General features: G+C 38.4%; 1 protein-coding gene across 2 annotated transcripts in view; it reads right to left on the bottom strand.

Annotated features, from left to right (window-relative positions):
• The window catches only part of LOC114645594 (A disintegrin and metalloproteinase with thrombospondin motifs 14), a 328718-nt gene extending 320038 nt beyond the window's left edge, over positions 1–8680 (bottom strand). For both annotated transcript variants that reach the window (XM_028793429.2, XM_051922924.1), the window contains exon 1: positions 7993–8680. In XM_028793429.2, coding sequence (XP_028649262.2) covers positions 7993–8074 — 82 coding nt within the window. In that variant the 5' untranslated portion in view covers positions 8075–8680. The remainder of the gene's footprint in view (positions 1–7992) is intronic.
• Between the last annotated feature and the right edge of the window lie 4049 nt (positions 8681–12729).

The raw sequence follows: 12729 nt of genomic DNA, 5'->3' as shown, positions 1-12729 counted from the left end.
TGTACTTACTGAAAGCAGCGTTACGGATTTTGCAAATGTTCATTTTATTCCCTCTGCTTAAAAAACATTAAAAAAGCGGCATGATTATGCGGCGTATACTACGCCGCGGGTTGGTATGCAGCACGTAAAACAGTTTGTTTGTCACGGATAATTTTCCTTTTACTTTAACACAAAGACAATTTCCTGTTAGATTTGCCTTTGCGATGACAATTAAGGCACAGGGCCAAACTTTCAAAAACATGGCTAGCGGGTCATACGCTCGCACTGATTACGTCACTGCCCTTTGTACACACCCCCCTCCCCCCCGGTACTACCATGGTCGGGTGACTTGGTAGATTATATATAGAAAAGCAGCCAAAACCGCAAGCAACAATGAAAAGTCTATGTGACTCACACGTGCATGTGGACTGTGCAAAGAGAAAAACGACTCAGGTGACGAGTTGGGGGTGGGCACATGAAATGTTACTTTTCTTGGTGATTTATTACATTACCGATTTTTCAAATGTTAATTTTCTCCCTGTGCTTAAAAATCATTAAAAAAGCGGCCTGATTATGCGGCGTATGGTACGCCGCAGGTTGGCTAGTACAAATTATTACAGAATACACTTATATAAGAATTCATACATTTGCACTACATTAAAAAATGATACCATAAAATTAAGACAATAATATCATAGAATTACCAGAAGCAACACATATAAAAGGTACACAGAAGCACACACTAAGAAGTGTGCTAGACTACAATTAATTAGGTAATATTCCGTACCTGCCTTCCTGTAAGGTAATGTGTGTTATGAAAATGCATCAATTGATGCATATTAGGATTTAACTTAAGGCAACTTACCAATTTCTGTGAATGTCATACTTTACAAAGTACTTTAAACAAATATTATTCAAGACAATCACAGCTCCTCAATATAACTGAAAATTTCAACAGTTACTTAATGTTCCTTGTACACCTGAGTTGCTTCATTATACAAAGCACCAGCTAAATTTCACTTAATGTTGTGTTAACTGTCTTTGTTGTACTGATTGTCTGTTGTTGACGTTGTACTACTGCCAGTAGTCTACGGGAGATATGAAAATAGGAATAGTAATACATACAATACAATACAATACAATTTATTTTTGTATAGCCCGAAATCACACAAGAAGTGCCGCAACAGGGTTTAACAGGCCCTGCCTCTTGACAGCCCCTCAGCCTTGACTCTAAGAAGTCAAGGAAAAACTCCCAAAAAAACCCTTGTAGGGAAAAAATGGAAGAAACCTTGGGAAAGGCAGTTCAAAAAGAGACCCCTTTCCAGGTAGGTTGGGTGTGCAGTGGGTGTCAAAAAGAAGGGGGTCAATACAATACAATACACAGAACAGAACAAATCCTCAATACAGTATAAAAATAAAATTTTTACAAGTACGGACCAGAATTTAACAGTAGATGATATCACATAATATGATTTGGATACATAGTGCAATACATGCACTTAGCAATAAATTTTAACTTCAGTGAAATTCTGCCACTGTAAGGTGAAGTTAAATGACACACATAACTAACATTTTGCGCTGCCATGTCAGGGATAACATAAGAAAAAACATATTAATTAAAATAATACATTGATATTTTTTATTTCTTCAGATTATGAAAAATTATGTTTGACTCCTGAGGAAGTCATGTGCAGTCCAAAATGCAAATGATAGCACTCTAAGTAAGAACAGGATCAGACACAACACCACAGTCCAACTGACAAGGCTACAGCCACCTATCTCTGTTACCACAGTCAGCTCATCGGACTCAGCTTTGAAAGCAGTATTGAGTAAGAGACTAGAGAGGTGTAAAATGAAGATGTTCTTCTACATCTTTTGAGTAATACTTGCAGGAAAACTACCGTTACAGAAGAAAATCCCTTACAGTGATAGAAAGTTAACAAGGCCTAGATACCCTACCTTACTCAGGCTAGCATTATCACTGTAGCCATTTTCTGAAACAGTAAATGTAGCTTCTATGAAGATAGACAGGCTTAGCTGGGCATTTGAATACAATAAGAATTTAAAGCTTTTATAATACCATCTTATCTCTACAGTTCAGTGTTTCAACTACTGCTGAAACTCACTCTATTAATGTTAGAGGTATTTTTATCTTTTTCATTTTTTTATTATTAGCATATCTTTCAAATGAAAATTATGTATAAAGTGTCATGGTGCCACAGTGGTTAGCACTGCTGCCTAACCGATCCAGCATCCTGAGTTCAAATCCTGTGTTGGTAATGACATGCTGGTTAACTTCAACTGGCTATGGAAGAGCTTATCAGTCAATTGTTCATATACAGTGCATCCGGAAAGTATTCACAGCGCATCACTTTTTCCACATTTTGTTATGTTACAGCCTTATTCCAAAATGGATTAAATTCATTTTTTTCCTCAAAATTCTACACATAACACCCCATAATGACAACTTGAAAAAAGATTACTTGAGGTTTTGGCAAATTTATTAAAAAATAAAAAAATTGAGAAAGCACATGTACATAAGTATTCACAGCCTTTGCGCAATAATTTGTCGATGCACCTTTGGCAGCAATTATAGCCTCAAGTCTTTTTGAATATGATGCCACAAGCTTGGCACACCTATCCTTGGCCAGTTTCGCCCATTCCTCTTTGCAGCACCTCTCAAACTCCATCAGGTTGGATGGGAAGCGTCAGTGCACAGCCATTTTAAGATCTCTCCAGAAATGTTCAATCGGATTCAAGTCTGGGCTCTGGCTGGGCCACTCAAGGACATTCACAGAGTTGTCCTGAAGCCACTCCTTTGACATCTCGGCTGTGTGCTTAGGGTCGTTGTCCTTCTGAAAGATGAACCGTCGCTCAAGTCTGAGGTCAAGGGCACTCTGGAGCAGGTTTTCATTCAGGATGTCTCTGTACATTGCTGCAGTCATCTTTCCCTTTATCCTGACTAGTCTCCCAGTCCCTGCTGCTGAAAAACATCCCCACAGCATGATGCTGCCACCACCATGTTTTACTGTAGGGATGGTATTGGCCTGGTGATGAGCGGTGCTTGGTTTCCTCCAAACGTGACGCCTGGCATTCACACCAAAGAGATCAATCCTTGTCTCATCAGACCAGAGAATTTTCTTTCTCATGGTCTGAGAGTCCTTCATGTGCCTTTTGGCAAACTCCAGGAGGGCTGCCATGTGCCTTTTACTAAGGAGTGGCTTCCGTCTGGCCACTCTACAATACAGGCCTGATTGGTGGATTGCTGCAGAGATGGTTGTCCTTCTGGAAGGTTCTCCTCTCCCCACAGAGGACCTCTGGAGCTCTGACAGAGTGACCATCGGGTTTTTGGTCATCTCCCTGACTAAGGCCCTTCTCCCCCGATCGCTCAGTTTAGATGGCCGGCCAGCTCTAGGAAGAGTCCTGGTGGTTTCGAACTTCTTCCACTTATGGATGATGGAGGCCACTGTGCTCATTGGGACCTTCAAAGCAGCAGAAATTTTTCTGTAACCTTCCCCAGATTTGTGCCTCGAGACAATTCTGTCTCGGAGGTCTACAGACAATTCCTTTGACTCCATGCTTGGTTTGTGCTCTGACATGAACTCTCAACTGTAGGACCTTATATAGACAGGTGTGTTCCTTTCCAAATCATGTCCAATCAACTGAATTTACCACAGGTGGATTCCAATTAAGCTGCAGAAACATCTCAAGGATGATCAGGGAAAACAGGATGCACCTGAGCTCAATTTTGAGCTTCATGGCAAAGGCTGTGAATACTTATGTACATGTGCTTTCTCCGTTTTTTTATTTTTAATAAATTTGCAAAAATCTCAAGTAAACTTTTTTCACGTTGTCATTATGGGGTGTTGTGTGTAGAATTCTGCGGAAAAAAATGAATTTAATCCATTTTGGAATAAGGCTGTAACATAACAAAATGTGGAAAAAGTGATGCGCTGTGAATACTTTCCGGATGCACTATACTTCTGCGCCCCTGAAAATGTGAGAACCATGTATAAAAATGTCCGTCATTCCTAAATGGCTCATACTATATTTCTGTTAAACCCTTTGAATTAATGCTGAAAACCTACATTTCAATTATTTCTTCATTTCAAATCCATTGTGGTGACGTACAGAGCCAAAGTTATGAAAATTGTGTCACAGTCCAAATACTTATGGACCTAACTCTATACTGTTTTTTACATTTTAGAATATTAGTGATGTCATCAACACTATCAAATAACACATACGGAATTGTGAGCAAAAAAGTGTTAAAACAAATCCAATCTATCTTATATTTTAGATTCTTCAAAGTAGCCACCCTCTGGCTTTATGACAGCTTTGCACACTCTTGGCATTCTCTCAACCAGCTTCATACGGTAGCCACCTGGAATGCTTTTCCAACAGTTCCCACATATGCTAAACACTTGTTGACTGCTTTTAATTCACTCTGTGGTCCAGTTCATCCCAAACCATCTTTAGTGGATTTAGGTCTGTTGACTTTGGAGGCCAGGTCATCTGCTGCAGCAGCCCATCATTCTCCTTCTTTGCCAAACAGCTCTTATACAACCTGCAGGAGTGTTTTGGGTCAATATCCTGTTGAAAAACAAATTACAGCCCAACTAAGTGCAAACCATATGGTATGACATGTTGCTGCAGAATGATATGGTAGCTATGCTGGTTAAGTACGGATTCATAGTGAGAACGCAACATGGAGATATCATCTAATGAAGACATGGCCATTGGAAACAAAAATTTTAAATTTTAACTCATCAGACCAAAGGAGAGGTTACCACTGTCTATGTTACTTGGCCAAAGTTGACATTTTCTTTTTCATCTTACTTTAGAAGTCAATTTTTCAACAATTCTACCATGAAGGTCACATTCACACAGACTCCACTGAACAGCTGCTGTTCAGATATGTCTCTTGCTTGAACTTCGTGAAGCATTTATTTGGGCTGTAATCTAAGGTGCAGTTAATTGGTGATTTCTGAGAGTGATAACTCTAATAAATATATCCTCTTTAGCAAAGGTAACTCTTTTGGTATGCCTTTTGTGTGGTGGTCCTCATAAAAGGTTTTTGCAGCTATACTTGAAAAACTTTGAAAGCCTCTTGACATTTCCACAGTGAGTGACATTCACTTCTTAAAGTAATGATGGACTGCCAGTCCTCCTTGTTAAGTTGAGCTATTCTTGCCATATTGTGGACTACTGAAGCCAGAAAGAATGGCATTCTACCAAACAGGGCTATTTACTCGCATGTTACCTTGTCACAACACGACTAATTGACTCAAATGCACTGATAAGGAACAACATTCCACAAATTAACTCTTAAAGAGGCATCATGAGCAAGATGAAGAATAATATTTACATAATTTATATTTTTAGTAATTAGCATGGCAATTAGTAATTAGGATGGTATAATGATTTGATGTTATATTCACCAACTTTAAATATTAATACAATTCTAAATAAAAACTACTTGTTGATGAGGAATTTAAAATATCTAAATTTTACATTTTTGTTTTGATAGAAATTCATACGTAAGCATCAAGTTCATATGGTCATTATATGGTTGAGGGTTGCTTGGAAAAATCATACATAAGTTTCCTCTCCACGATCAGGAAGTGGCTGACCTGGAAAAACATTGTGACCTAGTAAAGGCCTGCCCATTAACAAGTTTCTTCCATCCACCAGAGGGTAAAACACCAGCAGGCACTCACTCTATCCTCTACAGACCAAGTAAACATATCTCACAAAGATAATGACAATGAAGACTGCACTGGTGTTGTCACTGGCCAATAAACACATTATTCTCAACTGGGACTCCAACTCATTGCTGGTTTCATGTTTCTTTGTTTTCACAACACATGATGTATTAGAAAGTATTCCAGACACCTTCACTTTTTTCACATTTTGTTAAGTTGTAGCCTTATGCTAAATTCAATTAAGTTATTTTTTTTCTGTTGATGGCTATCCTATTGGATGTTTCTTCCATCTCCACACAGGTTCTCTGGACTTCATCCATCCATCAGGTTCTTGGTCACCTCTCTTATCAAAGCCCATTTCCTTTTTCTTCCATTTAAGAATTACGGAGGCTACTCTGCTTTTAGGAACCTTCAATGCTACAGAATGTTTTGTAGAATTTCTAGGATCTGTAGCTTAACCACAATCCTGCCTGTAAACTCGGAAGGTAATTCTTTAAACCTCATGGCTTAGTTTTTGCTTTGATACACACTATCAGCTGGGAGACCTTACATAGACAGACGTGTGCTTTTCCCAATCTTGAACAATTGACTGAATGACTGACACATGGACTCCAAACAAGGTGTAGAAACATCTCAATAATAATCAACAGAATAGTATGAACCTGAACAAATTTCATGTGTCATAGCAATTTGATGTTTCACTTTTAATTTTTAGTAAATTTGCAAAAATTCCTAAAATTCTGTTTTTCTTTGTCATATTGGGGCACTGAGCATTGCCTGATGTGGGAAAAATGAATTAAAATAATTTAGCATAACGCTGCAGCATAACAATATGTAATAAAGTGAATGGGTCTGAAAGCTTTCTAGATTCACTGTACAAGCTTCCTTGTTTGAAAAATAAAATTGAGCAAGATGAGGAATAATATTTACATAATTCATATTTTTAATAAAACTCTTATGTTTATATATGGAAATGGATTTTAAAAAGCAAAAAAATAATCAAATAAAGTAATAAAAGACAGATTAGTCAAATTATACTTGTTCGTTGCTTTCTCTTTGTCAGAATGTAATTAAACTTTACTTATTGTTTCCTTATGTAGATGCACAGTGATACAGCCCCTTAACTATCGGTTTATATACTGCAGAGATGGGCAGTCACTGCAGGGTTTTAGTTGTAGCCAATCAGATATCCAGCAACTACTGTACTTCATAATTCACATGTGAACTGTTTTTGAAATCATATTCACTCTTCTCATTTTGCACCAGATTACATATACTATGTGCAGCAAGAATGTCACATCTGATGATGACATAGGTTTGAATGACAAGTATTGTATAAAAGAATATTGTTCACACCAGCATCTACTCATTAAAAAACCAACTGCTTTATGGAATAATTCTGAAGGAAGTCAATTGAATTAACAAAAACCCTCAAGCAAACAAACACAATCAAATTGGCTGGAGAGAAAACCTGCAGCCAGTGTGGCCCCCCAGGTGTATCTAACCCAATACAGTAGGCACAATAAGGAAGGAGTTTTAAAGAACGCCAGCAATAAAAGATTTACTGCAGGTAGTGCAGAGATGGCTTCCTAATTAGAATTTCAGCGTCAGATTATTAATTAGCATTAATTCTTTATTTAGAAGATGCCTTTAACCAAGGGAACTTAAATAAAAAGTAAACCATTAAATTGCAGATTAAAATAATAATAATAATACGACACCGATAGATGTCTGAATTAAATACGATTCATGATAGTATTTACAACATTAGTTGTGTATCTTTATGCTAATTATAAGCATAATTTTGGGAATACTAACAACAGAATGTATTTATAACTAATTTAACATTCATGAAGATAATAATACCAATTATTCTCAGTGAATAAAAACTTTTTTTCCTTCTGAAATAAAAATTAATCTGCTTCATACTTTATGGCAATTACATTTTTAATTTCAAATCTGTATTGTCATTAACGACGACTTGTTGAAAAAAAGAAAAGCGAAATCTTGCAGAATTGCTGAAATGGCAATGCAGAATTGGAAGCAAATGCTGACATAAAATAATTTCTTTTGTTTAAAAATACAATTAAAAGAGATGTCCCAAATTTTATGAAAGAGGAGTCATTGCTTCTGCAGGCAAAAAAACTACATCACACAATAAACACCAAAAATATACTCTAAATATGCACACATGTAAGTGCACATTTTACTGTTTTCATATCTTTAACATGGAAAGGAGCCACTGAAATGGTATTTGCACGTTGACAAAACTAAAAAGCATATGTGAAAGGGAAATGCCTAAACCTACCTTGAGTTTTTAATGCGTTCACCCAGGGATCCAAAAAGAAACAAACGACGAAGCAGGAGAAAGTTAAATAAATATTATCCATGTCGAACCTAACTTTTATTTGAGGTAAGTTCGCCTTGCTTCTCCACTTCTGTTAAAAGCTCAGCGGTGCCGCTCCGCTGCTGGCCCTGACAACTGTGCAGCTGTAGGCAAAGCGCCGACCGCTCAAACCGTCCCCTTACGCGGACTCTGGCGGCGAATATTCACAAGTTATTCCAGTCTTTGCCTCTGTTGAACTGTATACAAAGCAGGACAGCCCCATGCATTTAGAACAAAAAAGTCAATCTGCTGGTGACGACATCTCACTGGCTAATCAGAGTCGGAGACAGGCTGAGGGGAATTAAACCGGAGACCGCCGAGTGCGCGATGCCCGCAGGTCGGAACTGTGTGGCGGCATGCTGCTACAACATATGTGCTGCACAAAAAATGAGCCAAGGCCGGTGTGCGTTAACACAGAAATAGCTGACTTATACAGAACAGTGTGCGTGCCCCGCGCCCGCCGACCTCGACTGCGCGCCAACATCACACACAGGCAAGCAGCGTGAGCCACTCAGCCCTTCGCGGGACAGTCGTCGCTCAGCACGCTTCGTCCTCTAGTAAGTGTTAACCGTTCAGTCATACGGAGTTATATGCTGTTGTTTGCATAAACGGCATTGACTTCTCCACCTGCTCTTTTCCACTTCCAGTTTTAGAAGCAGAACAGTGAATTACACGTTTTCTGATTTGTGTGCACTGTACATTAATATGGCGCGTGTCGATGAAAAAATAAAGCACCGTGGGTGGTCTTTATTATTAACATAAATAATAAATGCTGTACTACTCCCTTGACGAAGAGCTCGGTTTGAAACCTAATTTCAAAGCGTATTTTTTAATTTTTCTGTTACCATCGCTTACTGCGGCACAGCTCGAACCTCGCGTTCAGGTGTTGGCGAAGTGAGCTTTAGGTATTGTTAATTTAATTGCGAAACTGTAAATTGTGCGTGGTGATTGCGTGTATGGGCCCTACAATGAACTATCCAGGACTGTAGCCTGCCTGGTGCCAGATGCAGCCGGGATAGACTGCCCCCAATCCCCAATTAATTGGATTAAGCAGGTTTGAGAATGTTGCCTTATATTATCTTTTACAACGGCGGAGGGCTCAGGTTCGGACGCATCATGTGATTTTCAGTTATCCATATCCTTTTAGCACTACTGTAGTTTCCATTACTGAGTTATGGGAAGTCACTGGCTTTCTCAGCAACATGGGAACAGATTTTAGTCAGGATGCCAGTCTAACACAACATGCACAAGTCCCCACTCAGGACCAGTTTGGATTCTCCAGTTAACCCTACATGCACATACCTAAAATGTTATTTGCGGGGGAACTTCAGTACTGACAGAAAAAATAAAATAAAAACATGCAAATATGTGGAGAACATGTAATTTCCACCCAGCCAGCAACCAGGCTGAAAATCTAACTCGGGTCCCAGAAACTGTGAGGTGCCTGTGCCACTATGCAGATTATGTAATCTCAGAAAATTAGTGATAGAATGTAGGGCACCAATTTAAAACATATGCAGACAATGAATGTGCCAACGAGAGAGAAATGACTAGGTTATGATCCTAGAATGATTCTTTAGGTTCACTAATCATTGTTCTGTTATGCTACCTTCTTACACATATTGTATATAATATAATATATAATGACTGATCTTTTTGTGAACAAGGGAAGGCTTTTAAAGTCTGAAAAAGCATGTATTGTAAACTTGAAGATAACAAAGCCCAGTGGCACTACATATGTATAATTTATATTACTGCCATTCTGTCCAGGGCTGGTTTCTACCTTGTACCCAATGTTGGCAGGTTAAGCATTTCCACTTTGAACTCTTGAAATTGATCAGCAGGTTTTTTCCTTTATTATTAAGCAACATAATGGAATTGTGGGTAGAGGGGAGGGGTGTGTGGTTGGATGGAGGTCAGTTGTCAGTTACAGAGGATGGTTTCTTGAGGAATGATGGGGTGGACAGTTGTATATGATGGCTTCCGGACAGGGGTATTCAGTTGTGGAGCATGATATTGGCAATCTAGTTGAAGAAGATACTTTCCTTGGTTGTAGAGGATGGTGTCCCTCAATGTTTTACTTTTGTCATATTTGTGGGTCCCAGGATGAGCACCACCTGCTCTCCTGTTGGCTCTGCTACTGCACATAAGGATGGCATCTAAGAGCTCACAGTAATTATGTAGCCTATTTAACAGAATAGAGGGGTCACATGTTGCAATTCAATTTAATAAAAATAACTTGGCTCAGAATATAATAACATACAGTGTGAGTTAATGCCCTTTTTGTACTGTGAATGGTACAATATTCAGACTGAAAGTGATTAAATACTGTAAATTGTAATCTGAAATTGCATGACAACTATTTGTTTCCAAGAGCTTTAGAAAGAAAATGTTTAATATTGGGGACTAAAGTAAAATGATCGATCATTTCACTAGTTTTGTTTGTATTGGGTCTAAGAGAAAGGTAGTACATTTTATTTAAGAAACTAAAGTTATAATGTGGGCGGCACGGTGGCGCAGTGGGTAGCGCTGCTGCCTCGCAGTTGGGAGATCTGGGGACCTGGGTTCGATTCCCGGGTCCTCCCTGCGTGGAGTTTGCATGTTCTCCCCGTGTCTGCGTGGGTTTGCTCCCACATTCCAAAGACATGCAGGTTAGGTGGATTGGCGATTCTAAATTGGCCCTAGTGTGTGGTTGGTGTGTGGGTGTGTTTGTGTGTGTCCTGCGGTGGGTTGGCACCCTGCCCAGGATTGTTTCCTGCCTTGTGCCCTGTGTTGGCTGGGATTGGCTCCAGCAGACCCCCGTGACCCTGTGTTCGGATTCAGCGGGTTGGAAAATGGATGGATGGATGGAAGTTATAATTTCCTCTTCCATTATAAAGTTAAAAGTGCTATGAATAAGAGGAAATGAGTTTTGACCCTGTAGTACTTTGTTTGTAAGATGAGTTTGAAATCTGGGATTTTACATTATCAATTTTAAAATTAAAGATTTTAATAAAAACCGTATTGTTGTTGTTTGTTGGTATTTGCAACTATTTTAAACAGTATTATATGATGGTTCATGCACCTCTGTAGGATATTCACACTGTTCTTGAGGTCTGCAAAAAGTTGGATCAGAGTTCCTTAAGAAAGCAACCTGGGATATTGCACTGGCCCTTTGAAAGAACACATACACTCACTCATACCATCCAATTTATAATTGACACCTAGGATGTGGGAGAGCACCAAAAACAAACAAAAAATCCAAATATTGGGACAACACATCAGCTCCAAAGAGTGCTTAACTGGCTTGGGTTTATGTCTAATCTCCTGAAGCTATGAGGTGCAAACACTAATCACTGTTCCAACATGTCATCCTTTAATTGTACAGGCATATTCTGATGAAAAACCATGAATGGATCTGCCCATATCCCAAATCAGTGCTGTGTGTATAATGTGAATTTGTTTAAACTAGTAAAAGTTCAATATTTTCACACATTGTTATATATAAGCAAAGGTCACCAAGAATTATATACTGCCTACAAAAGTTTAACAAATCAAGTCTAATCGAGAAATAGTTGATTCAAAATAAAAAGTTATTTTTTTTTATCTCAAGAAATGAGATGTATTTAGTGCCATTTAGTATTTTTGAACATAAGGTTCAAATCATTTATAAAATAATAAAAACCTGAGGTCTCAATTTAGATGCAATGTGTAGAGTGGCAAAAATTTCATGAGGCATTTTCAAAGTCAGGCCATTCAACAAAGTAAACCCTTACATAATCATGCATATATACAAACTGACAATGTAGATTATTTTAATGAATTTTTCCATAGCTTCTTTTAAAATGATAAGCTGATAATGTTTGACAGCTACACATATTATTTTGCAGAAAAATCCATTTGATAAAACAGTCTGCTAAGGTTAACTTGTTCATAATATACTGTAAAATTGGCATCTGGATTAGGTAAAATAGCATCCTAACACTGCAGAAGTATTTTATCCTCATTCATCAAAATTATGTTCAATACCACAGAAGATGGAGAACAAACAATAAATAACACAAATGAGCATGAAAGGTATACAAAGGGCATTTTGTTTGGCATAGTTTGTAATGCAGTAGAATTAAAATAATGGACAGACAATGCAGTACTGTTGTTTAAATAAGAGTATGTTTAAAAGGCACATTTTTACTTAATTTAAAAATAAAGCCGTAATTATTTATGTAACATACACAACATTAAAACCACCTGCCTAATAACATGCAGGTCTCCATTGTGCCGCCAAAGCAGCTCTAACCTGTCGAGGCATAACCTCCAAAAGACCTCTGTAGGTGTCATGTGGTATCTGGCACCAAGTTGTTAGCAGCAGATCTTTTAAATCCAGTAAGTTGCAAGGTGGGGCCTACATGAATCAGACTTCTTTTTCCAATACATCCCACAGATACTCGATCAGACTGAGACCTGAAGAATTTGGAAGCCACGTCAACACCTTAAACTCTTTGTCATGTTCCTCAAATCATTACTGAACAATTTTGGGAGTGTGGCAGGGTGTATTATGCTGCTGAAAGAGGTCAATGCCATCAGGAAATACCATTGCCATGTGATCTGCAGTAATCTTTAGATAGGTGGTACGTGTCAAAGTAACATCCACATGAATACCAGGACCCAAGGTTTCTCAAC

This window comes from Erpetoichthys calabaricus, chromosome 2 (genome assembly GCF_900747795.2).
Source record: "Erpetoichthys calabaricus chromosome 2, fErpCal1.3, whole genome shotgun sequence".
NCBI lineage: Eukaryota > Metazoa > Chordata > Cladistia > Polypteriformes > Polypteridae > Erpetoichthys > Erpetoichthys calabaricus.
Note: the sequence above shows the minus strand (reverse complement) of the source record. Positions and strands in the feature narration are given on the sequence as shown.